The sequence below is a fragment of the Barbus barbus genome (genome assembly GCF_936440315.1).
Source record: "Barbus barbus genome assembly, chromosome: 26".
NCBI lineage: Eukaryota > Metazoa > Chordata > Actinopteri > Cypriniformes > Cyprinidae > Barbus > Barbus barbus.
Window position 1 is genome coordinate 30,355,069 of NC_136754.1, and position 25,913 is coordinate 30,380,981.

At 36.9% G+C, this 25,913-nt stretch overlaps 3 protein-coding genes across 6 annotated transcripts; 2 read left to right on the forward strand and 1 right to left on the reverse strand.

Moving 5' to 3' along the window:
• Positions 1-3,698: 3,698 nt before the first annotated feature.
• Positions 3,699-7,139, reverse strand: LOC306846213 (uncharacterized protein). The gene is made up of 3 exons (XM_079379381.1): positions 6,942-7,139; positions 6,107-6,451; positions 3,699-4,573 (listed from the first exon to the last, which is right to left on the reverse strand). The coding sequence occupies exons 1-3, from the start codon at positions 6,979-6,981 to the stop codon at positions 4,206-4,208; spliced, it is 753 nt and encodes a 250-aa protein (XP_079235507.1). The 5' UTR covers positions 6,982-7,139; the 3' UTR covers positions 3,699-4,205.
• A 1,465-nt stretch (positions 7,140-8,604) lies between these two features.
• LOC306846200 (uncharacterized protein) lies at positions 8,605-19,451 on the forward strand. Of its 3 annotated transcripts, XM_079379359.1 has the most exons (6): positions 8,605-8,659; positions 8,928-8,970; positions 9,492-9,657; positions 11,931-12,901; positions 15,895-15,993; positions 17,027-19,451. In XM_079379359.1, exons 3-6 carry the CDS (start codon positions 9,573-9,575, stop codon positions 17,042-17,044), a joined length of 1,173 nt encoding a protein of 390 aa, XP_079235485.1. In that variant the 5' UTR covers positions 8,605-8,659; positions 8,928-8,970; positions 9,492-9,572; the 3' UTR covers positions 17,045-19,451. The 3 variants fall into 3 exon arrangements, with proteins under 3 accessions (XP_079235485.1, XP_079235484.1, XP_079235486.1); XM_079379358.1 differs by lacking the exon at positions 8,928-8,970 and having other exon boundaries at positions 8,607-8,659; XM_079379360.1 differs by having other exon boundaries at positions 8,613-8,970; positions 15,895-15,990; positions 17,027-17,172.
• A 246-nt stretch (positions 19,452-19,697) lies between these two features.
• On the forward strand, positions 19,698-21,838 carry LOC306846208 (uncharacterized protein). Of its 2 annotated transcripts, none has more exons than XM_079379374.1 (2): positions 19,698-19,745; positions 20,470-21,838. In XM_079379374.1, exon 2 carries the CDS (start codon positions 20,490-20,492, stop codon positions 21,486-21,488), a length of 999 nt encoding a protein of 332 aa, XP_079235500.1. In that variant the 5' UTR covers positions 19,698-19,745; positions 20,470-20,489; the 3' UTR covers positions 21,489-21,838. The 2 variants fall into 2 exon arrangements, with proteins under 2 accessions (XP_079235500.1, XP_079235501.1); XM_079379375.1 differs by having other exon boundaries at positions 19,732-19,983; positions 20,470-21,730.
• The last annotated feature ends 4,075 nt before the right edge of the window (positions 21,839-25,913 follow it).

Here is a 25,913-nt window from a genome sequence, read left to right on the forward strand (position 1 = left end):
GTAAAATAACAGAAAAATTACACATTATCCATTAATTTTACTGATATTTCTGTTAACTCTAAAACACAATGCAATGAAGTGTACAATTCTAAATACTGCTAAAACACCTGTAACAAAATAAATACGGAAAAATTCCTTCCAATTATACACTATATTGTGCTCTATTTTTACAGATTTTATTAGATTGTTTTTTGCATTATATGATAATGATGACAGTTCAGAAATAGAAAACTGATGTTTTTCTGATGTTTGCATGCCTGTAAGTCAAAAAGTATTCAAGATCATTTCAAATCCTTTTAGATTTTGGTTCTTAAACTTTTCTTTTGGGATCTTAGTTTTTTCCGTTTCCAAAGATATATGTATTTCAGTGAGTAAATTGTTAAATTGTACAGATTTTCAGCTTCTAGTTTCACCTGCTGCACAATTATGCTGCTCAATATTGCAAACTGGGATTATTGCAAACTATCATACTAATTTAATTCATTATCATAATCGTAAACACACTGGTTTGTATCACAAATAATTTTCCCGTTAACTGCACGTTGTTATTCTTTGGTCTCACATATTCAAAGAAGAAAAGCAGGATTGTTCAGTCAGCAGCTGAAATATTCTTCAGATATCTTCTTATGGGTTTTGGACAAAAGCGTCTGCTAAATGACAAAAGTAAAAAAGTAAAGAGTGTAAAGACCATCGACTCTACCGTGCGACTCCACCGGGCAGGGACACCGGCAAGGGATAGTAGTAGCTTTTTATTTAATTTTTTCATTGATATGTTTATTATTGAAATGTTGTTGTTATATGCATGTGTTAATTTTATTTAATTTCTTTATTTTCTTAAATATGTGGGTAGATAGTATTTATAGAGTTGTAACTTTTTAGTTTTAGTTACTTTTTCTTATTTGTAAGTCGCTTTGGACAAAAGCGTCTGCTAAATGACAAAAGTAAAAAGTAAAAGTAAGTAAAGTTTCGAGAGACATAAGGGTGAGGAAAAGCTGACAGTTTTCATATTTGGGTGAATTATGCCTTTGAATGTCAAGCACAACAGCACCAATACCCAAACGTTCAATTACAACACAGTCCAGTCTCGTCTGGAAGAGTCAGTGGTGTAAAAAGGAAAGGAGCAGAATAAACCTGAGGCAGCTGGAGGCGGCTGGCAGAGACGGGTGGTGTTGAAGAGCGTGGTGTGGTTGCTGATGGAGTTATTGACCACACAGCTGTAGGTGTTTTCATCGTGAGCCTCCACATCCAGAGGCAGAGAGAGAGAGCTGCTGAAGTCAGAGCCGCTGACGCTGGACACTAAATCACTGCCCTTAAAGAAGGACAGAGTGACCCGGGACGCATTGGTCACTGAACACATCAGAACACATGCTGGACCTGCAGATCTGTGTGAGTTCTGTGAGGAGTCTGCGCTGATGACGGGGACCGGGAGAGGAGCTGGAGAACAAATATAACAATCAGAAAACACATCCATAAGAGACTCACACATCCCATGAGCTGCAACAAGACTGAGATGTTAGCAGACAGCTGGGTAGATGACTTACAAGCTGTAGTCTGGCACTGATTACAGACTGCATGATGAAAACTGTAGCTGGGAATGTAATCTCGGTTGCTCATTTTAGGTAATGTAGGCCTATTCCGACTGCTTTTTATCTAACATATTTTAAACTTACCATTAAACATACCATATTGATATAAAAATGCAAACAGAAAGAAAATATATTTTATTCTTTGTTACCAACATTATGAAGTGCATTAAAAATTATATATGTGACCCTGGAGCACAAAAGCAGCCATGAGTAACACAGGTATATCTGTAGCAATAGCCAACAATACATTGTATGGATCACAATTATACATTTCTATTTTATGACAAAAATCATTAGGATATTAAGATCATGTTCCATGAAGATATTTTGTAATTTTTTTATCGTAAATATATCAAAACTTAATTTTTGATTAGTAATATGCATTGCTAAGAACTTCATTTGAACAACTTTAAAGGAGATTTTCTCAATATTTAGATTTTTTTGCTCCCTCAGATTCCAGATTTTCAAATATTATCCTATCCTAACAAACCATACATCAATGGAAAGAGTCGACTCTGAATCATCGAAACGCGTTGTTTTTTAAATTAATCCCAAGCCGTCTCATGTTGACGTCAACATGAAATATTTTTGATCTTGCATGCATGTCAACCTGTTGTTGGGGACTCCTAAAACCAAAATATGAACCTTTCATAACCCATAATTGGGGCATTTTAAGCAATTGAGGTGTTTAGTTGTTGGATGTAATAATGAATATAGCAGTCGTCGTTTACTCCTGACATCTGAGCCGCTGAAGATGCAGAGGATTAATGTTACTTTTGTTTTGAAGTGAACACACCGATCCCGATCTGCCTAAATGCATCTATATTCACACGAATCATCCGTGATCCAGCTTCATCTACAGAAGAAGTGAGTATAAGGCTGCATTTACACTGAATGTCTTAATGCACAGATCCGATCTTTTGACCAAATCAGATTTTTTGGCCCGTCTGTTTAGATTCACTTTAGACACGACTGGTATCTGATATCTGTGTTTACATTAATTCCCACCCAAAAGGATTGCCTGCAGTGATCGCTTATGCACATGGTAGACCATCAGGTTTTAAATGGCCGTGCTATTAAAATTATTTATATAATTCACGTCGAATGGCTATTATTATTTGCCAGCATGGACAACGGCTGTCATGGATGTTTTGCAGCACAAAATCTGACTGAACGGATAAAGACCGGAAAATAACGGTCATTTTAATTTTTTAGACTATTTTATCTACAGCTGAGGTAGAATTCTTTAGTGAAATAAAGCTGATATTTATTGAAATTAATTTGAATGAATTAACGAGAGAGAGAGAGAGAGAGAGAGAACGCATGCACTGACGTGCGAGGGACCGAGTGATTGTGAAGCATTGCAAAAAAGCGTTGGTTTAATTACAAAAACTGCCAAGTTATCATGCAATCTGATATGAATCTGATTCAAAACCACATTTGGAAACGGCTCAGATCGGATACGAAAAAAATCAGATCTCGTACGGATTTTTGTGTTTTACACGCGTGCATCAAATTCCGATCTGTGTCAGATGTGGGAAAAAGATGGGATTTTTTCTGCCAGTGTAAACGCAGCCTAAGGTTTTTTCTGAATCTTTGAAAATGGCCTTTCCTAATAATGTGCTAGTTAGCCAGTTTCGCAGCTGAAGGTTACAGTCTGCTCCTCACTCCACGGAAGAGAGGGGCGGGGTCAGCAGAGCTCATTAGCATTTAAAGCAACATGCACTAGAACAGCGTGCTGAAAACAGAACTGATTTTAACAGGGTAAAGAAGGTGTTTTTTACACTACCATTGAGAAATTTTAACCAAAGTATGTTATAGACTTTTCACTAAGACCCTAAAGAATCATATCAACTTGTGGAAAATAGGTATCCGATGACCCCTTTAAAGCATTGCTCCATGCAATTAGTCCCGCAAATTAAAATTCAGTTTTTCTTTTCTAACCCTCATGTCAGTCCAAACTTGTATAATTTAGTGCTCTGTTTTGTAAAGCAGGGACCATAATGACCATTTTCACCTGAGATTCAGAGCCAAATTACAGGAGGGTAAAAATGACTACAGAAAGATGGCAGCAGCATCGTGTTATTTTTACACAGATTTGTAGCTCTATTAGAAACATCTGATGACTTCAGCTATCTTTACTGGAAAAAAATTAATCCGTAAAATAACAGAAAAATTACACAACATTATCCATTAATTTTACTGATATTTCTGTTAACTCTAAAACACAATGCAATGAAGTGTACAATTCTAAATACTGCTAAAACACCTGTAACAAAATAAATACGGAAAAATTCCTTCCAATTATACACTATATTGTGCTCTATTTTTTAGAGTGTTTTTTTGCATTATATGATAATGGGGATAGTTCAGAAATAGAAAACAAAATAAAAAAAAAACTTTTTTCTGATGTTTGCATGCCTGTAACTTGTTATTCTTTGGTCTCACATATTCAAAGAAGAAAAGCAGGATTGTTCAGACAGCAGCTGAAATATTCTTCAGATATCTTCTTATGGGTTTCGAGAGACATAAGGGTGAGGAAAAGCTGACAGTTTTCATATTTGGGTGAATTATGCCTTTGAATGTCAAGCACAACAGCACCAATACCCAAACGTTCAATTACAACACAGTCCAGTCTCGTCTGGAAGAGTCAGTGGTGTAAAAAGGAAAGGAGCAGAATAAACCTGAGGCAGCTGGAGGCGGCTGGCAGAGACGGGTGGTGTTGAAGAGCGTGGTGTGGTTGCTGATGGAGTTATTGACCACACAGCTGTAGGTGTTTTCATCGTGAGCCTCCACATCCAGAGGCAGAGAGAGAGAGCTGCTGAAGTCAGAGCCGCTGACGCTGGACACTAAATCACTGCCCTTAAAGAAGGACAGAGTGACCCGGGACGCATTGGTCACTGAACACATCAGAACACATGCTGGACCTGCAGATCTGTGTGAGTTCTGAGAGGAGTCTGCGCTGATGACGGGGACCGGGAGAGGAGCTGGAGAACAAATATAACAATCAGAAAACAAATCCATAAGAGACTCACACATCCCATGAGCTGTAACAAGACTGAGATGTTAGCAGACAGCTGGGTAGATGACTTACAAGCTGTAGTCTGGCACTGATTACAGACTGCATGATGAAAACTGTAGCTGGGAATGTAATCTCGGTTGCTCATTTTAGGTAATGTATTCTGACTACTTATTTTAAACGTACCATATTGATATAAAGTGCAAAGAGTAAGAAAATATATTTCATTCTTTGTTACCAACATTATGAAGTGAATTAAACATTACATTTATTAATTTAGCAGATGCTTTTATTCAAAGCGACTTACAAATGAAGACAACAGAAGCAATCAGAACCAACAAAAGATCAGTAATATGTAAGTGCTGTACACGTCTCGGTTAGCCCAACACAGTACATGTAGCATTTTATTATAAATAAAAAGTAGAATGGAAAAAGATATCTTTAGTGTTAGAGGATAATTTTTATAATAAATAAAAAGAAACCAAGTAGATAGAATAGAAATAGAATAAAGAGTGCAAGCGTTAAAGGCTCAAGTGTTTGTTTTTTTGTAGTTTTTTTTAATGTGACCCTGCAGCACAAAACCAGTCATAAGGGTCAATTTTTGACATCGAGATTGATGTATGGTTTGTTATGATAGGACAATATTTGTCTGAGATACAACTATTTGAAAATCTGGAATCTGAGGGAGCAAAAAAATCTAAATATTGAGAAAATCTCCTTTAAAGTTGTTCAAATGAAGTTCTTAGCAATGCATATTACTAATCAAAAATGAAGTTTTGATATATTTACGGTAGGAAATTTACTAAATATCTTCATGGAACATGATCTTAATATCCTAATGATTTTTGTCATAAAAGAGAAATGTATAATTTTGATCCATACAATGTATTGTTGTCTATTGCTACAAATATACCTGTGTTACTGATGACTGTTAGTTTCCCAAACTAGGCTTAATGTAAGAAGTGCAGTGGGTGTTTGAGTAGATAAAAAGCAAATAATTAATCAAAACATAAAATATCTAAAGTAAATTACATAAACACTTGAACACTAAAAATATAAATAATTAGTTTGCCTGTTTATCATGTCAATGTGACTTAAGCATCATCAGAGAACAGAAAACATGCAAAACAAAATGATTAAAACATGAACTTCCTCAGAGATATTTCAAGTAAATATTTCATGTCAAATGGGTTTGTCTGAGAAAACATTGGAAACATTAATAAACATGAAAACAACAACATTACATGCTCAAAGTCTTCCAGAATCAATAAATTATTAATAACTTACTAGCATTCTGTGAATAATATGCTATCAGGTAATCAATAAAGAAATAACTGCAATCTGATTACAAGCTGTATAAAATGTAAAATAGGTATTATATATAAAAAGTAATAATTAATTATGAGTACTTGGTTTTTGGAGTCTAACTACATAATCCATATTACATGTAATCTGAACGATAATCATAGCAGATCTAAAATATATTGAGAACACTTCTTACCGTAGACTTTAACGTCAAACGTCTTTCGGGAAGTCCTTCTGTTGTGGATGATGGTTAGTCTATAAAGTCCAGAGTGTTGAGGTGTGGTGTTATTAACGGTCAGCGATCCCGTCCGATGGTCCAGCTGCAGTGAGTCTCTGAAGGGCATCTGTCCACTCACAAACACAGAGAGCATGTAGGACCATTTCATGAGCTCGGCTATCCGGCTGTCTGGACTGTCAGGCCCAAACCTCCAGATGATGTGATGGTCTCTCCGAACCGAGCCGATGCCGGTGTGCAGGGTGACCCAATCTCCCAGCATCACCCACACGCTTTCAGTGTCACCTGTGTCTGCTCCAAACACACCTGAGAAACACAACAAACCAGATTCTTTTGAAATCACCGCATGCACCGACTCTTAACTCAATCCTAGCTGAGGATATGTGCTTTTAAGTAAGAACTTTATTGACTAGTCTGTGAAAACTAGGGGATGTGTTTGTGCGAAAAATGCAGACATTATTTGCAATTAAGTGACAAGTGCTGAGATAGTAGCCTATAGTTAACATCTTGACCATGATAAATAAATACTTTAAACTAGGTCTTGCTCAAACTTTCTACTAAGGTTCCATTCATACAGCCTATTACTGGCTTAAAATCATTTGGTGGAGTATGACAGTCTGATTAAATTATATTTGATGTCATTAAATAAAAAACAGTGTCTCATAGTAACAAACACAGGCCACATGCACATGGAAAGACAACTTTTTAAATCAGTTATCTATATTGCTCCAAAAATGAACACTAAACAATGTAAAAACTAGATCAGATGCTATTACAAATAATAAAAAGCACTTACCGCCCAGGAAACAAAGTAGGAAAGCAGATTTAAGATGCATTGTGCTCCACAGAGTGTGTGATCATGTGTGAGTTCAGAAGCACTGCTGCACACTCATGCAAACTCGTCAATCTGTCTGAGTGTGAACGCGAGGCTCCTCTATCGCGCGAGGATAAGAGCAGGACAGCACTGGCGCGCGCTGAACATACACGTGTTTGTGCTCGTGCACCGCTAGATGGCGAATCTTTCTAACTTCAGAGGTGTATGAGAGATGCCTGTCTTCCTCCAGAGAAATGAGCAAGAAGAATCTATTTCACAGTTATTCTGTTATTACTCTAACCCATTCTGGCTTCAGATATCATCTTGTGTTCCACCAGCTCTGTAGTATTTCCATCAATAAGCTTCTATTCCATTCTGATGTTTCTGACTATTAGGAATCAGATGATGTATTAAACTGATGGGTAAACACCAGACTTAACAGTTGCTTAACATATCAGTTCATATATGCTTTCTTTATATAGTTGGCCTTTGGGGGTCGGGGGGTGTTTTGTTCACTTGTTCACACAAACACTTCAAAATAAACATTACAAGTGTCATATGAGCTACTTTCACTTGCATTTAGCTTTGGATTGATATACAAATATTGCAAACCATAACGATGCACCTAACCTAGTTATAGTCAGTTAATATAGCAGCTTAAATCAGTTTATTTTAACAGTAAATTGACAATATTGTCTTTAGTGTGCCATAGCAACACCATAAATGTATTTCATTAAACAGAAAGTTGAATGAATATTTAATTAAACAATGCAATTAAAAATGAACTGATATGTTGTATAGATGTGTGTTTCTGTGCACTGGTGTCGTTTGTGTGCATGTGTGTGTGTATGCTTGTATTTCTTTTAAAGACTGTTAAGATTTTGTATGGATACATATCCAGGCCTATAAACCTATTTTCACCCTCAATTTCTGTCTAAAAGTGTGGCCCATTTTAGCTTAACCAGCCATTTCTACCTAAAATGACCTTTTTCACAAAAATCAAAGTTTATTTTATAAATTAAACTTTTTTATTTGAAAGAGCATGTCAAAACATTGTTCATAAACCTTTGCTTTGTTGGTAAGCTTATAATTGCTTTAGTACCCTTATTAGTGATTAATGACATTTGTATTAATTCCCTTACAGTTTCTTTGACAAGCTTCATAAAACTCAGACCAATAAAAATTATTCTTACATGTCAATAAGTGTTGAAGCAACAATGCAAGATCAGTTATTGTGATTTTCTGTAAAAAATTAAAGAGATATGATGCTACAACCTTATTTGGCCCATTTTACCTGATAGCCCATTTTAGCTGACTTCACCCTAGGTTATGTAGTTGACAAAACTTTTACAGACATGATCGAAATAAAATATTTTCTTAAACGTAAAATAAAAAAAATTTAAAAAAAACTTCAGTATGGAACTAAGGCTTTAATGTAATACATATGATTACAGACATGTCAAAAAAGAGACTTTTATTTTATTCACAAACACAGTAAATATGATTTTTGTATTGTTGTGCATAAGCCTAAAGGATTAAATCAGTGATCTGAACTGAAGAAGAAATAATGGAAGACATAATGAAGATTTAAACAATTTTTTGTTTACGCGAGAGAGACTTTTATTGTGCTCCGCCGAACGGCGTCATGACGTCACATGGAGAAAGAGTGACGCAGGCAGCAGTGCGTCCTCTGAGGAAAGGTTTGTGTTTCCAGCTCTTCAGTGTTTAGTGTTTAAAGCGATATGAAACGATAAAGATGCTCAGAAGACTGATAACAACACGGGAATATTCATGAAGCCATTGTGCCTCAGTAATGAGAAGTGAATGCAGTTTAATGCGGTGCTGTAGTGTTTTGAGGCCTGTTCCCATCAAGAGTGAAGCAAAAACGAACAAAATAAGAATGTTAAATATATTTATTCTTGCTCTGCATTTCTCCATTTATTACTGAAGCTGATCTTTTCCCATCAGCACCCTTTATAGTCCTTCAGAATCAGAAAGAGCTTTATAACAGGTATGTTTCTATGTTACTCAGGTGTTTGTTTTGATGACAGAAGCTACAGACAGAACGATAATGACACAGAATATAAGGAAATAACAAAAGACAAAAGTTGTTTTTAAAAACACATGGTGTTTGTATGTACAGGTATGTTATGTAATGCAAGGAAATGTAAATAAGAAGTCTGTGTGTTATTTCATGTTCATCACTGAAAGCTAGTCTTCGTTATTTAGTGTGTTTTTTATTTATTTAGTGTCATCGGCTCATGCTGTACCCCATAATGAAGAAATAAATATTCAATTCTGAATTATATATTCAAAATAATCATTTTTAGAACCAGTAACAGTTTTTGCATTGTGATATTATTTTCAATATCTGTCCAACCCAGCGTTTATTATTTTAATTACAATGCATTTCCAATAAAAAGACATAAGTAGATGTTTAACACAGTTAAAACTCAATGCATTGCAGTATTACTGGAAAACATACAGATTTGTTCATTATTCTAATGGATAATTATTCTAATTGATCTTTAGTGAAGCGTCTGGGAGCGAGTCGGTCTTCTCACAGACGAGACGACGAGGCCAACAAGCAGGAATTACTGCTGGCGTCTAACGATGGAGTTCGTCCGAGTGGTGATTGGGGACGTGAGCGATCCTGAACCATTCAGGATATTACAGGATGACCCTGAGGAGCACAGAGGTCGGTCCACAGTCAGTCAACTTATAATTATTGCTGAAGCTACTCATTTATATAAATCATATATGATATTATATGTGACCCTGGAGCACAAAACCAGCCATGAGGCTCATTTTTTCAAAATTGAGATTTATACATCATCTGAAAGCTGAATATTTATATATATAATAATCTTTCCATTGATGTATGGTTTGTTAGGATCGGACAATATTTGGCTGGAATCTGAGGGAGCAAAAAAAATCTAAATATTGAGAAAATCTCCTTTAAAGTCCAAATGATGTACTGAACACTATGCACCTTAGTATGCACTATGTAGTCAACCAGCTAGTGTAGGACATTTAAAAGGTTATTTTGTCATCCAGCATCCCTTTGGCTCTACAAGGAAAGTGCATGTGATGTGCATGAAGTGTCCAACATTTCATTCTTCATTTCAGTGAAGGCGAGACACTGCAGGTGAAAAGGTCAAATAAAATGAAGTAATAGTTTGGCATTACTTACCCAGCTGATTTATTACACTGATAATTGCAAACAATTTCTGTATTACAAGATTTCTAAAATGTTAGGTTTAAATATGCAAATAAGGCATTATTTAAAGAAATATGCACTAATTTGTATAATTTTTTAGTACAAAAATCTGAACACTGGATGAAGTCCGTTTCAAAATTCTTGTTTAATTTTTATTTTTTTACATATTAGAGTCAAATGTTTTTACAAAGGGTCTCTCATTTTTGTCAGTCCATAATTCAGAAAATACTTAGAACGGACAGAAAACAATAGCCTATATCTTCACAATTTTGGGGGGAATAAAATGTATATAATCAAGCAAATTATATGTGAACAAATCCCTCTGTAAAAACCTCCAGGATACAGACGGGGATAAAGATGTAACGTTTGGTGTGTGTGAGTGCTACTGAAGTGGAGATTTATGGCTCAGTGTAGGAGAAAAAACTCATTTTGAGAAAACGGCCTTTAAAAATATGAAATCTAGTGACACAAATAGATAAAGTGCTATAAAAGAAACACTTAACAGTGTCTGTAGGATGTGTCTTTTCTCACCTTAATTAACCCTAAAAGAGGGCGATGTATCCTGAGGGATAGAAACATTTGAGAAGCAGTGATAGTGTAGGTCTTATGTCTTCATGATGAAAGGGGGTTTGTTGTCAATCTTTAGATGAGGTGCCTTTGGTCATTCATTCTTTGTTTAGCTCACGGGCAGCGTTTAAATCAGCATGGCCGGCTGTTGTGGGAAATCTACTCATCCTCCGATAAAAGTTCACATTTACACATGTTGGAGGAGACTTACCTGTTTAAACAGCTGTTCAGCATTAGCTTATTAGGTTTACATTGAAATGTATTGAATTAAATGCTTACATTTTTGTTTTCTGTCTCTAAATATCTGTATCTCTGGGATACATCGCCTTTTTAGGGATATAAATCAAGATATAAAAACGTATATCTGTATATATATATAGATAGGTCTGACAGTTAAGGCTCCATATTTGGTGACTGTTTTGAAATACAAGTGATATTGTGACAGAAAATGAATGATTTGTGACAGAAAACTGTTTGTGTGAGTTTGTGTGTAACCCAGTGGTTATTCTTGGTATAGTGCCCAAACAAAACCTCACAGGAACCACTATTGTTGTGAAATCAACTTCAAATCTGGAACATAGCTTGGTTAGACATATGGCTTTGATTTCATGGAAATATTAGAGTGCAACATATTTTATAAAATATTTATTTTATATCAAATATAATAAAAATAGTATACTGCATTACCATTACAGTAAACTTGAACTTTTATTACTTTTTTACACTTATTTTGAAATGCTTTCACTTCAGCAATAATCTGCTATGTGTCTTCTTTTAAAAAGAGACCAATAGGTCTGTATTCTAGTGTTCAGGAATTACAGCCATATTGTAACAAGCATTGATAAACACGTGTTGTGTTTTCAGTCAATTTATCAGACATTATTAAAAAAAAATTCATGAAATTTTATTATTTGAGTCCCAATTAGATGGAAAATAGCAATAAATACATTTTCTGATGTCTCTTTATGGTTTTAGGGTTAAGTGCATCATACAGGTTTTTAAAGAGCACTTTTTTTGGTAAAAATTGAAACTCACCGGATGCACTATTTATACTATAAAATGGTATAGAATAGTGCATAAGTACGTGAATTAAGATGTACCTGAAGGTTTCGAGGTAAAAAAAGCAGACAAAAGTGCATTGTTGCTGCATTGCTTGCTAATTTCAGATCTTCTGTTCATTTCAGACCTGGTGGAGGTGAAGGAGGAAAGTCAAGAGCTGAACGAGGCGGAGGAGAAACATCTGTTCAAGGAACCTCACACAATCATAACCAGTGAGAAATCATCGAGTCGCTCACAGACTGAAAACAAAAGCATGCAGAAAACAGCGCTCGTCTGCCCTCACTGTGGAAAGACCTTTAAACAGAGAGGACACCTTGACGATCACATAAGGACTCACACCGGAGAGAAGCCTTACGCGTGCCTCCAGTGCGGAAAGAGCTTCACACACAAAGGAAACCTGAAGGATCACATGAGGATTCACTCCGGAGAGAGACGGTTCGCCTGTCAGCAGTGCGGGAAGAGATTCACGCATAAAGCCAACCTCACGGATCACATCAGGATCCACACGGGAGAGAAGCCGTTCGGCTGCGACCAGTGCGGGAAGAGCTTCACACACGCCACCAGTCTCAAGACTCACCTGCTGTCTCACTCCGGAGAGCGGCCCTTTAACTGCGATCAGTGCGGACAGAAATTCATTCTAGCAGCGCACTTGAAGAGACACCTGAGGATCCACACCAACGAGAGACCCCATGTGTGCTCCTTCTGCGGGAAGAGCTTCTTGTGGCTCTGCTATTTCAAAGACCACCAGAAGAAGCACACGGGCGTGAAAGCACATGTGTGCTCCGAGTGTGGCAGCGCCTTCACCAGAGCCAGCGAACTGAAGATGCACCAGAGGACCCACACCGGAGAGAAACCCTACAGCTGCTCGCACTGCGGCAAGAGCTTCGCCGAGTCTGGAAACCTGAAGAAACACGAGCGGGTTCACACCGGGGAGAAGCCCTACCAGTGTCCCTCGTGCGGAGGCAGTTTCAGCCAGTTCAGCCATTTGCTGAGACATTTAAAGCAGCAGAGCTGTCCGAAGCTGACGCAGTTCATCTTCAGGCCTCCGGATGAGCAAAGCTCGTCTTCAGGTGCAACGCTGGCGATTGAATCAAAGGTAGAATTCCTGCCAAAATAGCAGTTCGGACTGTGATATTTATTGAGAAAGGTGTATGCTGCTGACAAAGTTGGTCTAGGATCACCTCAAAGAATTTTATTAAAAATAAAACGTCAGTCATTTACTGTATCTGTTATGATATATCTGACCCTGCAGCACAAAAGCAGTCATGAGTAACACAGGTATATTTGTAGCAATAGCCAACAATACATTGTATGGATCAAAATTATACATTTCTCTTTTATGACAAAAATCATTAGGATATTAAGATCATGTTCCATGAAGATATTTAGTACATTTCCTATCGTAAATATATAAAAACTTCATTTTTGATTAGTAATATGCATTGCTAAGAACTTCATTTGAACAACTTTAAAGGAGATTTTCTCAATATTTAGATTTTGTTGCTCCCTCAGATTCCAGATTTTCATATAGTTGTATCTCAGACAAATATTGTCCTACACTGTACACAATCAAAAGGTTAAGGCAACCAGCTTCAGGAGATTTTTAAGTTTTCTCAACTTTTGATTTTTTACAGTGGATCCTAGCAAACCATACATCAATGGAAAGATTATTCATTCAGCTTTCAGATCATGCATAAATCTCAATTTTGAAAAATTGACCTTTATGACTGGTTTTGAGCTCCAGGGTCACATCATGTTTTATCTAAGCTGGATTTTGTAATGGAAATATCCACAGAAGCTGACATGGCAAACATCATCTGAGAGCGTAATGTCTTTAATGCATTGCTTTGAGTGATGATGTTTAGGGGATGAACATGAATAGATCAGAGTAGTAGGTTGCTGTGAAGTGCCATGTTTTAGAGGTGTTTCTCGTATGTTGAAGTAGCAGTGGTACAAAAGATACGTTGATGTGGGATGGTTCACTCAGAAATGAAACTTCTGTCATCTCTCACATGTTTCTCCAAACCTGTATGCTTTCTTTCTTTCTGCTGAACAAAAGGAGATATTTAAGCCTTATATCCAAGCCACTCTTTTCCACACATTAGCTATGTTTCCATCTAAAGTCACTTCCTGATAAACCAGCACTAAATATCACTGAGATAGGAAAAGCCTAAATATAATAATTCTCATATATTATAAATTACTTGTGCCTCAGAGCGAGCAGACGAAGCACAATAAATGCAATGGATGCCTGCTGTTTTGGGGACGCAGTCGTGTAAGACAATTATACAGAAATACTGTGATGACAGACTTTGCTTGGGCCTAGATTTCAGATGCTGTGCAACAAGATCGTTCCGCTGTTAGTCAAGTTATCCCGTCCCATAGTGCAACGTCACGTCACATTTTTGATGCACATGGAGCGATTTATTCACAAAATGCTTCTCTGTCTCCCATTATTCGCATTAATTCTTTGTAGCACAAGTCAAAAATCACCTCCAATGAGCATAAAAACTTTTTTTTTGAATTAAAGAGATTTTCTTTTTTCAAAATTTGGCGTTTACATCACTCGTTTCTGATGCAATACCTCAAAACATAGATGGAAACATAGCTATTCAAACAGAATGGTGATTCTGACTGGCAAGCTTTACAAAGGACAAGAAAGTACAGTAAGTGAAGATTTACTTTCCAAAACCCCTTTTGTTTTCTGTGCTAGAAGGAAAAGTTTGGAGAAACATTGGACATTAGATTGTGACAAATACTCATTTTAAAGTGACCTGTGCCTTTTAGTCAGTCACAATGCAGAACTGAAGAGCAATGAGATGGGTCAGATGTAGGTGATGAACTCTTAACCGGTCATCAGATCACGAGACCATCAGTGCCAAACTCATGAGTGAACACAGCTGTTGACTGAACGTATGACTTCAGTGCATTCTGTACATTGCTCTGGACAAGTGTCTTCAGACTTAATAAATGTTTAATGCTTGTTCACCTTTACAAACTCTCAGGATAAAGTTACTTTGTCATTTTTGTGTACATGTTTGCAAACATCAGTCAAGCTTTGCATTGCTAGCTTTCTCTTATAATCAGATAATATACAGAATTGTCAGTATTCTTAGAGTTCACATTTCTATACACTTCACATTCTATATTTAATAAAGATATCCCTTTAAATCATATCCTGCCACAATATACAGTTTGCTTTTATTAAATGTCAGTGTTTTTGCATACATACAAACCATATATGATCTCTCTTGTCACTTTTAAAGATCATTTTTCCACAAGGGAAACTTGTAAACACCATGCATGATGATTCAGATAAATGCAATATTAGCTTCATCTCTAATTCATTCATCGTTACCCTTCTCATCACAGAAAAGACGGACCTACCACTGATGTAAGGAGCTTTATACGCCATTGTTTGGGGTCGGATGCTGATAGACCAGTGGCTTTAATGCCTTTCCACGAGCTTGGGGTTAACTCTTACTAACAGCCTGGGCTTTGTTTTTGTTTTTTAACTCCAAATGAGTTGAAAATTAAAATCAAACACACAAATATACTACAGCAACAACACTGGTTTGTCATAATCAACAAGTGAAAATTGATAAGAAAGCCTAAGAAAATGAAAATGTAGACAAAAGTACAAATAATGTGTATGTGAATGAGGAACCCAGCTTTCATTAATTCTTTCTTTCCTTTCTTTGTTTAACAAAACAGATAATTTTGTGGAGAACTGTCAGTGTATGATATGTTGTGATGTGTTATTCTTACTTATATCTCACAATTTATCATGCAAAGTGTTTTAAATAATGATAGATAGCCTACACTAGCTAAAACAGGCTTTCTGCGTGAGTGTATCCACAACACATTCTTCCTCTCGGGCTTTATAATGTAGGTAAATAGACTTGATGTTGCATTTTCACATTCTTTTAATTAAACTAGTTACGTTTAATGTAGTTAATAAAACACCAACTACTGAGATGTTCCTAGCAAATGTCAAACTAGTTCCCAACTGCAGCATCAAACACGCTTTAATTATTATATTCATTAACCTGAGACTGTTTTAATGTGATATTCTCTATTATTCTCCAGTCCAGCAGGTGGTTTCTTTGCTCTCCGCCAATAACAACACAATCCACCGAAGAAGAAGAAGAACAGCAGGAGCTCATTCCTCTCTGGTCGTGTTCTGTTGTGTTTGGTGAGTGCTGCTTTCAGTTTAATCTTTCTTCTCTTTAGATGTTTCAGTAATATTGATATCTAGCAGTTGTCTCTCAGTAACTCAAATATCAGAAGGCATTTGGTGGCATTTAAAGATTTATTTTCATTGCAAAATGCCTTCACTCCGTATTTAAATCAGGTTTGCTTTGGAGCTGAATTAACTATTTGATTTTAATTATACCTTAATGCTGTAAATTAGCCATACGCTTAATGTGCTATTAGAAACTTTGCCTATTATCTATGCTGATTAGATGGCTATCTGAAATGATTCAACATTAAGGTAATTCGCCAGTAATTTTTAACTGGCTAATTGACTAAAATCAGATATAAATGTATTTGGATGCGTGAGAGTTTGCAAACCTGTTTAAATGCAGTTTTCACTCCTGAAACTTTGCAGTTGCTCTTCTAGCGTCATTAAAAATAAGATTTTAATTCAGTAAATACTAGATTATATACGGAAGCGAACACACACAGTAGATTCAGTTAGAAGAATAAAATAAAACATGTCTGTTAAAAGTCAAATGAAATCTGTATGAACAAACTCCATCTCTGCTTCATGAAACTTGTCTTTGCTCAGATAAATCAACTTTCACTAGTGTAAGGTAATGGTGTTAAAAAGAAAATTAAACATTTTAAATAAAACCTTTATTAAACCTTTATTTATCATTACAATAGCTCTGCTTGTATGCGGTATCAGGTCTCATTGAAGACATTTCGTTTGTTGAATTGTTCAATAATGTTGAAGTTGCATGGAGTTAATTAATTGCATGGAGAAGGGCTGCAACAAACAATTATTTCAGTTTTTGCAGTTATTTACAATATTGAGTTATATTCTAACTAATAAATAAAACAAGGAAATTACTTCAGCTTTTTTTTTGCCAGATCTTCATATAAAAAAAACATCAAACAAGTACAAAAAACACTAAAACACCAAAATGCTGTAATATTGACTAATCATTTCAGCCCTAATATGGAGTCATGTATAGCTTAATTACCTGTTTTTCAGATCTGGTCCTCCACATAGCAATGAGCTGTGACGAAGTGAAGGTGGAGTGTATTAAAGAGGAGAACGATAATACATGCCATCATTGTGGAAAGAGCTTCTCAAGTAAAGGAAACCTCGAAGAACATGTGAGAATTCACACTGGAGAGAAACCGTTCACATGTCCTCAGTGTGGAAAGAGTTTTTCACGTAAAAGATGCTTTGTGCTTCACATAAGGATTCACACCGGAGTGAAGCCGTTTGCGTGTCAGCAGTGTGGAAAGAGTTTCACGTGTCGAGGATCCCTCAAGTCTCATTTAAGGTTTCACAGTAATGAGAAACCGTTCAAGTGTCCTCAGTGTGAAAAGAGTTTTTTAATTAAAAGAGTCCTTGAGGATCACATACGAATTCACACCGGAGAGAAGCCGTTCACATGTGATCAGTGCGGAAAGAGTTATAAATGGTCAAATAGTCTCAGAGTTCATAAACTCCTTCACTCCGGAGAAAAGCCAGTGAAGTGTGATCAGTGCGATAGGAGGTTTGTTCTGGACAAAGAACTCAAGGCCCACATGAAAACTCACACTAAAGAGAAGCCTTACTTGTGTTCTGTTTGTGGAAAGAGGTTTTCATGGCTGGGCCGTTTTAAAGAACATCTGAAAATACACTCTGGTGTGAAAGATTATTTGTGCTCAGACTGTGGTAAAGCCTTTACTGCAGCCACTCAGCTGAAAGTGCACCGCAGGATCCATACCGGAGAAAAACCTTACAAGTGCTCACATTGTGACAAGAGTTTTGGACAATCAGGAGCCCTGCAAAACCATGAGAGGATCCACACTGGAGAGAAACCGTTCCAGTGCCATCAGTGCGGCAAGAGATTTGGACATTCTGGAACTGCACAGACTCACATAAAGAAGCACTGCCCAAAATTAAAGTCAATATGACTGAAGAAACAAGCTCTTAAGAGCTCAAGAAATTAAAAAGTGCTACCTTTTTTATGATTATTGTTTCACTCTATCCTGTTATCCTGGTTCTCTTTCTATCTTACAGATAGACAATACTACATTGCTAAAAAAATATATAACTCGTCCACTGCTTTACTTAGACAGGGTAATTATTTTAAATAATTTATATAATTATATCCTGTAACTCATGGTACCATCATGGTACAGGCTCAGGGTGTTCCCCAGGGCTCTGTTCTCGGCCCATTACTGTTTATTATTTACATTATGCCCCTTGCACATTCATCATTATGGTTTACATTATCACTGTTGTGCTGATGATATTCAGATATACTGTATACCGCTTGCCATTTGGATTCTATCCACCAGACCACATCACTATGTGTGTTAATGAGTTAAAGATATGGCTAAATTCCAATTTTCTAAGTTTTAGCTTGAGCAAGACAGGAATTTTAACTGCTGGCTCCCAACTCTAACTAAAAAATATAACTAATATTCCCAGCTTTAACCTTGATGCTACAACAATTTTTCCATCTGCCACCATTAGAAATTTGGGCATTGCTGTTGATCCTTCACTGACCCTGGATGTTTACATCAATAAACTTTTTAAAGTTGCATTTCGTCAGCTTCACCGTATAGCCCAACTAGATTTTGTCTGTATGCAATGGGCAGCAGGTCATTTTCTGTCATGGCTCCTAAGCTATGGAACTCGCTGGCACTGAGGACAACAACCTCACCGTCTGAATTTAAATCACAACTTAAAGCCTAATTGTTTACCCAAAACTACCCGTCATGATTCTGTTTCTTTAGACCCTTTCCAACTCCTGTTCTACCAATTGTAATGCTTTCTCATTGTCACGTGTATCTGCCTTGCATTTACTGCTCTTTATTTTTGTTTGTCATTATTATACATTTTTTTGTTTTTAATCAAATCTATGCTATGTGTCTTTGCTTTTATTATGATATGCAACTGTAGTCGTTTATTAAATTGCTTATGTTTCTCACAGTCCACTGCTGCTTTGACGTTCATCAGGTCAGTGAAGTCACTGTTAAAACATCTGCTGGCAGAGATTAATTTTTTTTATGAAAAGAAATATTACACCATGAGCGCTGAATTCGAGTCATTATTAATAACCATATGGTCTGGGGAGGGGGCTATCTTCAGAAAATGATCTGTGGCATTTACGTTCCATCATAGCTCCATAAAATGGGTAATAATGTAGTGTTATACACTTGTTTGTTTGGGTACAGCCTATTTTTGGGGTGTTTTTTTTTCAGAATGGGAAATTACAATCAGACACAGCTTTACTACAGCAATAACACTGGCCACGGTCATGATCAAAAAGTGAAAACTGATCAAGTAAAAGCAGGGCAGTGGAACGGAAACACGTTTTTTCTCTCAGGTTTTATAATGGTTATCATTTTGGCAAACAAATGTATTTTGTTGCATTTTTACAATCTTTTAATTAAATCAGTTACTTTTAAAACCTAACTACTGAGATGTTCCTAAGTGTCAAACTAGTTCCCAACTGCAGCGTAAAACAATTCTATTTATTCACTTGAGACTGTTTTAATGTAATATGCACTATTACACCCATTCAGACACGAGCAGGCTTCCTTCACTTCATCTGTAGGTCAGTGATAGCAACTGAGCTCTTTTCCTGCGCATAGAAGCACCAGCCTCCAGTCCAGCAGGGGGCAGTAGTTCATAAGGGTCTGCGCTTACCCTCAATAACAACACAATCCATAGAAGAACAACTCGAAGTCTCCAGTCCTCTGATCTTGTGAGTAATTTTAATGTCTAGCAGTTGTCTCTCTGTAACTAAAATAAGCTCAGTGCTGGAAACTGCTGAGGTTCATCGAGGGAACATTACTGCGCGTGTTAGAGGGCATTTCTGTTCATCATATATATATATATATTACGTTTTCCCTGTAATTCGGATTGACTCTGTATGAATCAGGTTTGCTTTGTTTTCCAGGCTGGAGCTGAATCAACCACATGCCCTGTTTGAGTCTAACAATGTATTTATTTTATAAGTCTAAATACTTACAATTAAAAGCAAACTGTTAGATCCAAATACATATCTTAGAACTTAGGCTAGTAATTGATGTATTAATAGATTGTGTTGTTTTTATATATTCTATGTTTTCTACACAGCACTTTGGTCTGCAGGTGCAGTTGTAAATTCAAAGTCTGTTTTTTAAGAGCCACTTCTTTTGAGTGAAGCACTGAGGCAGTTTTAATGATACAATATTGTATTAGATTAGAAAACTGGTGAGAAACCCTGTGTTACAATACATTTCACTACATGTCGTACTACGTATGTATATGTATGTGACAAATAAAATTTGAATTTGAATTTGTTTGGAGTCACTTTACAGTAGCTCTGCTTTTTACCCAGTTTCAGACACAGTGGTCATTTAAGTTTTAAAATGCATTTCATTTATATTGAATTGTTCAATAAAGTAGAAGTGGAATTAATTGTCTAAAATAATCTCTTTTTTCAGATCTGGTCCTCCACATAGCAATGAGCTGTGACGTAGTGAAGGTGGAGTGTATTAAAGAGGAGAACGATAATACATGCCATCATTGTGGAAAGAGCTTCTCAAGCAAAGGAAACCTCAAAGAACACATGAGAGTTCACACTGGAGAGAAACCGTTCACATGTCCTCAGTGTGGAAAGAGTTTCTTACGTAAAGGAGGCTTTAAGATTCACATAAGGATCCACACCGGAGAGAGGCCGTTTGCGTGTCAGCAGTGTGGAAAGAGCTTTATAAGTCAAGGAGCTCTTAGCACTCACTTAAGGGCTCACAGTAATGAGAAACCGTTCAAGTGCCCCGAGTGTGAAAAGAGTTTCAGACGTAAAGACCTCTTCCGTCGTCACATGAGAATTCACGCTGGAGAAAAGCCTTTCTCGTGTCCTCATTGTGAGAAGTGTTTTTCAACCAAATTCCACCTTCATACTCACTCCCGAATTCACACCGGAGAGAAGCCGTTCACATGTGATCAGTGCGGAAAGAGTTTCAAATGGACAAATAGTCTCAGAGTTCATAAACTCTTTCACTCCGGAGAAAAGCCATTTAAGTGTGATCAGTGCGATAAGAGCTTTGTTCAGGAATCAGACCTAAAGGCCCACATGAAAAAAACTCACACTAAAGAGAAGCCTTACTTGTGTTCTGTTTGTGGAAAGAGTTTTTCATGGCTTATCCGCTTTAAAGACCATCTGAAAATACACTCTGGTGTGAAAGAGTTTTTGTGCTCAGACTGTGGTAAAGCCTTTATTACAGCCACTCAGCTGAAAGTGCACCGCAGGATCCATACCGGAGAAAAACCTTACAAGTGCTCACATTGTGACAAGAGTTTTGGACAATCAGGAGGCCTGCAAAACCATGAGAGGATCCACACTGGAGAGAAACCGTTCCAGTGCCATCAGTGCGGCAAGAGATCTGGATATTATAGAGCTGCACAGATGCACAGAAACAATTGCCCAAAATTAAATTCAACGACTGGAGAAACAAGAACTTAAGAGCTCAATTAATTAGTGCTGAATTACTGCCCTTGTTTTACTGTTATTTTAAATTTGAAAAATGTCCAAGTTGTTTGTAGAATGAAAATAACATGTTAAGTATTTATTGTTCATCCACTTGTAATTATCTGAATGTTTAATTTTTTTACAGTTCACTGCAGCTTTGAAGTTAATCAGGTTATAACTGATAAGGTTTCAAATAAAATAAAAGTCATTCACTGACTGGAAGAAACTGACTCCTCAGAAAAGAGTTGATTGCATTTTATTTTCATCATAAAACACTGTTAAGAACATTAATGTTGACAAATACATAATTACAATAAAATATAGAAAAATGAATGAACACCGTTCATCCGTTCAAAATTGCTTTCTTATATTAAGCGATCCCTGTGTGTTTTTGATGACGAGAAACGAGGAGAAAAATGGCACTCCAGGATTATTAATAATGTCATTAATGCTCGTGAAAAATAAAAGAACGAACCAACCAACAAGTGCTTTGCCAGCTGGTTAATAAACTCAACTAGACACATTCAAGCCTGTAAGATTAATCAGATACAACATAAACTTAAATATGACATATTTTAATATATGTCAGAGCAAGCTATTTTCAGCTGAGACCGCTCAAACATGCTTTTTAGTCTGGGACTAGCTTAAGCCTCGTCTGTGAAACCAGGGGTGAATGAAGTTTCTTTCTGAGTTGGTTTTGGGCTGGTGATATGAAAGTAAACACAGTCTCTAACGAGCATATTCTTTAAAGATGTATCATCCAGTCATGAATTGACATTGTTTCACATTTTAATCTTTAAGACCAGAGGCAGATGAATATTGTTCAACTAAATCCAAAGCTTTGAATAATTGCCTCTTATTCTCTAAAGAACACATGGTGTCATTAGCTGCTCAGTTTGAACTCCTCTTTTGACAACTGCTGAGATATCCCAGTTCTGCAGCGTCAAACCAGCACCTCTTTTGACTGATTTAATGTAGTTCCCTATATTCACGTGGAATATCATCCATTCTTCATTTCCTTCCACCATTCATGAGCCGATACCTATAACAAACTTATTATTATTTCTTCCTTGTTGATGTGAAGTCTGAAGAAAAGGTTAAGAGAATCTTGTCTTGCTATAATTTCCTGTTAAGTAGACTAAGTGTATTGGAATCTAAAAAGAATCTGAAGATTACCGTATTCAAGGGATGAATCTTTGCCAACGGTTTACTAAATCGAATAGAGAATATTCTACACTCATATTTGAACAACTCCCAATTAGAAGATATTGAAACTGATGGTTTTCCTTTAAATTCTTCAATAATATTCTTAATACCTGAACAATAAGAGGAAAGTCCTAATAAAGAACAATTTAGTTTCCAGTATCCAGGATGTCTATGACAGGGATCAGATGAAATAAGATCGATAAGAGCATGATCTGTGAGAGGAGCAGAACAGATATCACTGGATTTAATAAAAGGAGACATGAAATCAGATATAAGCCAATAATCTATACGCAATTTTTTAAAGAGATCTGCACTAAACCAAGAATATGAACAAGCATCAGCATGCATAAACCTGTAAGCATCCAATAGAGAGAGGAAGTTACAAAAATCATTAATAATGGTATGACCTCTGCGTGATTCTTGTGTGAACATCCGCTAAACTTGGGGACACCTGAAGAAAAATGTCCATTATGACCATTTTAACATTCTCCCCATCGACTTCCGGAGCACCTGCGATCCTTAAATTCCATCGTCTCTTACAGGCGTCCAGCTCATCCACTTTATCCCATAGCCGTTTATTTTCTGCAGCCGAAGTAGACATCTGAGAGTCCAGTTTATCAGATTTAGCAGCTGTATCCTCGGACGTTTTAGCAACAACGTCGACCCTCGCTGCAAGGTCAGAGATAAGGATAGAATTGGACGCGACAGATTTCTCGATCTCCAAAAGTGTCTCCATGAAGTCATCCTGCTTCTTACCCCGTCTCTCTGTTGCTTCAAGCAGGACCGCATTTGAAGGATCTGAGGCTGGGCGCCGCATTTTCTGTGAAGGGCTTGCTCCGGGAGACTCTGGAAAGCACGTGTCCAGTGAGTCCAGAACATTAGCAGATTTGGCATAAGTATGCATACGTTTAACACTCTCGGATCTCAAGCTGTCATCCACCTCCATTATGACGCCACACCGCAATTCCCGAATCCAAACACGTGCTAGTCATTGCCGAAAAGAGGAAAAAGCTCTCAAAAATATACAAACTCACTAATCGCAGTACGTTAAATATATGGAGAGCATAAAGTGTATAAACTCAAGTCTTGCAAAAATCAAGTTTTGCACAAAATACAAGTAAGCTCAAAGATAAACGCGACCTACTCCGACGCCATCTTGAAGCGCCTCCTCTGCATTCACAAGTGCACAAGTCAGGTTTGCAACAGGAATATCGCAGTAGTAGCAAAAGTCAAAGCGCTAGGATTTGAACGTGTTCTGCCAGATCTGAGAGGTTCTAAGCGAAACTGAAGGAAAGTGCAAAAGTAATTATGTCTCCACATTTGTGTGTGTCACTTTATGTGAATGCCATTTTACACATGTGTAACTATTAATCTGCAACTTGTCCTTCGAAACACGGGTGTTTTGATTATTGTCTGTGTGCGCAAATCGAAAGATTCAGCTTTTCACATCAGGGCTCTGAGTGTTATTTCCATTTACAAATACAAATATTAATGTGACATGTTCTCACATTCAAACCAGCAACCTCTCGAGTTTTGCTACTGGTTTACCTTCATATACTTTTTTGTTTTTCTTTTTTCAGATCTGGTCCTCCATGCCACATTAAAGTGAGCTTTGATGTTGTAAACATAGAGTTTAATAAAGAGAAGAATGAGGATTTTACATGCCATCAGTGTGGAAGGAGTTTCACATGGAAACAAGGCTTAGTCTTTATCTTTGATGATTGTATTCAGCACCTTAGGCTTTAGACTGATTTAATGAAATATGCTGTATTCACAGACATGAAATATCATCCATTCTTCATTTCCTTCCACCGCTTCGTGATGCCCATATAAGAAGTTATTATTATCCCTTCCCAGTTAATATAACCCGTATAATAATAAAATGTCTTGTCACAATGAAGATTTATCATTCAGTAAATTTCAGAGGAACAGAAACTGAATCTGAGCAGATATGACCATATTTAAGGGATGAGTCCCTTTCACCCAAAATTAACTGCTAAACTAAAGGGACTTTGGTAATAATAAAGTGAAGTATACTTTGGGCTTTTGGCAGTATTTCATCAAGCCTTTCATCTGGAAAGAAAATGAACAACACCTTACCGTATATTTCAATACTACGGTGCCCGGGAGGGGTCGTCTTCAGTTCACTTAGTTTTGTCGTGGCCATGAGATATTAATTCATGGGAGCGTGATATTATGTCATGGCCTCGAGATGCTATGTTGAGAGAACGACATACATGTCTCGTGGCCATGAGTTTAATGTGTAAACAAACCTGCGTGACCATAGCAACCCGGGATTTTATTATTATTAGGTTATATTAACTTGTTAGGGCTATATTTTGATATTCATTGTTGGATATCAGAGACCGAATCAGACAAATTTAAGATGTGATCAGAACATAGAAACATGAGGAGCGCCACTAGTCTGAAGCAAGCGAACTAACCAACTCTTTCACAAAACAGCTTGCAGCATTGAGACACAAGAACACATTGATAATTCCAGTTCAGGAAGGAGACCGTCAAATTTGGGGGCAAGTAATCAAGACTGATAGTCAAAGAGATGGGCATCACATGAGCTCCACGCTGGAAGTCACAAGCTTCTTTAGACTGACTTCACCCCACAGAAGACAGACCAAACCCAGATTCCTTTCTCTGAAGAACATGCCTTCGTTCTCCATTGAGCTACACAAAGACTTTCTTTTCATATGCACATAAAATCATCCTAAAAGGACATTTCTATGCAGAACCCCATATTATGTTTGTAACATATTAGTCCACATATTAGACTATCATATTATGTATGTATTTTTAATCACTATTGAATAGCTGAGGGATTCAGATGCGTGTTTGGTATGTATGAGTTAGAAAAATCGTGCTTTAAATGTTTCTTCCAGTCAATTCTTTGTCAAATGTATCATAGTCTTGTTATAGAAATCATGTTCAAAAGTATACTTTGCAAGAGCCTGTAAAGTTCAGATAACATGATTTATTGATTGGGTGGAGGAACAGAGCAACACCCCTAGCTAAGATCATTTCTAATTGGTTAAGACAAGCATTGGGATGTGTCCAGAATCCGAGCTTAAAAACTCAGGACGCCATCAAACTCTCGGTTCTCTCCCTTTTTGCTTCTCTTTTGCCAGCGTGTTTTGACGCTGCTCTTTGAGCGTGCCCTGGCCTACATGCCAGCTGCTACCACGATGAGAAGAAACCCCA

What these genes read in the sequence shown, in the direction of transcription:
- LOC306846208 (XM_079379374.1), top strand. Translation starts at nt 20,490, where the DNA reads ATGAGCTGTGACGTAGTGAAGGTGGAGTGTATTAAAGAGGAGAACGAT.
- LOC306846213 (XM_079379381.1), bottom strand. Translation starts at nt 6,981, where the DNA reads ATGCATCTTAAATCTGCTTTCCTACTTTGTTTCCTGGGCG. An exon ending in CCTACTTTGTTTCCTGGGCG is followed by an intron (nt 6,452 to 6,941) that starts GTAAGTGCTTTT and finishes TGTGTTTCTCAG; the next exon opens with GTGTGTTTGGAGCAGACACA. An exon ending in GTTTGACGTTAAAGTCTACG is followed by an intron (nt 4,574 to 6,106) that starts GTAAGAAGTGTT and finishes TTTGTTCTCCAG; the next exon opens with CTCCTCTCCCGGTCCCCGTC.
- LOC306846200 (XM_079379359.1), top strand. Translation starts at nt 9,573, where the DNA reads ATGGAGTTCGTCCGAGTGGTGATTGGGGACGTGAGCGATCCTGAACCA. An exon ending in TGACCCTGAGGAGCACAGAG is followed by an intron (nt 9,658 to 11,930) that starts GTCGGTCCACAG and finishes TGTTCATTTCAG; the next exon opens with ACCTGGTGGAGGTGAAGGAG. An exon ending in CGCTGGCGATTGAATCAAAG is followed by an intron (nt 12,902 to 15,894) that starts GTAGAATTCCTG and finishes ATTATTCTCCAG; the next exon opens with TCCAGCAGGTGGTTTCTTTG.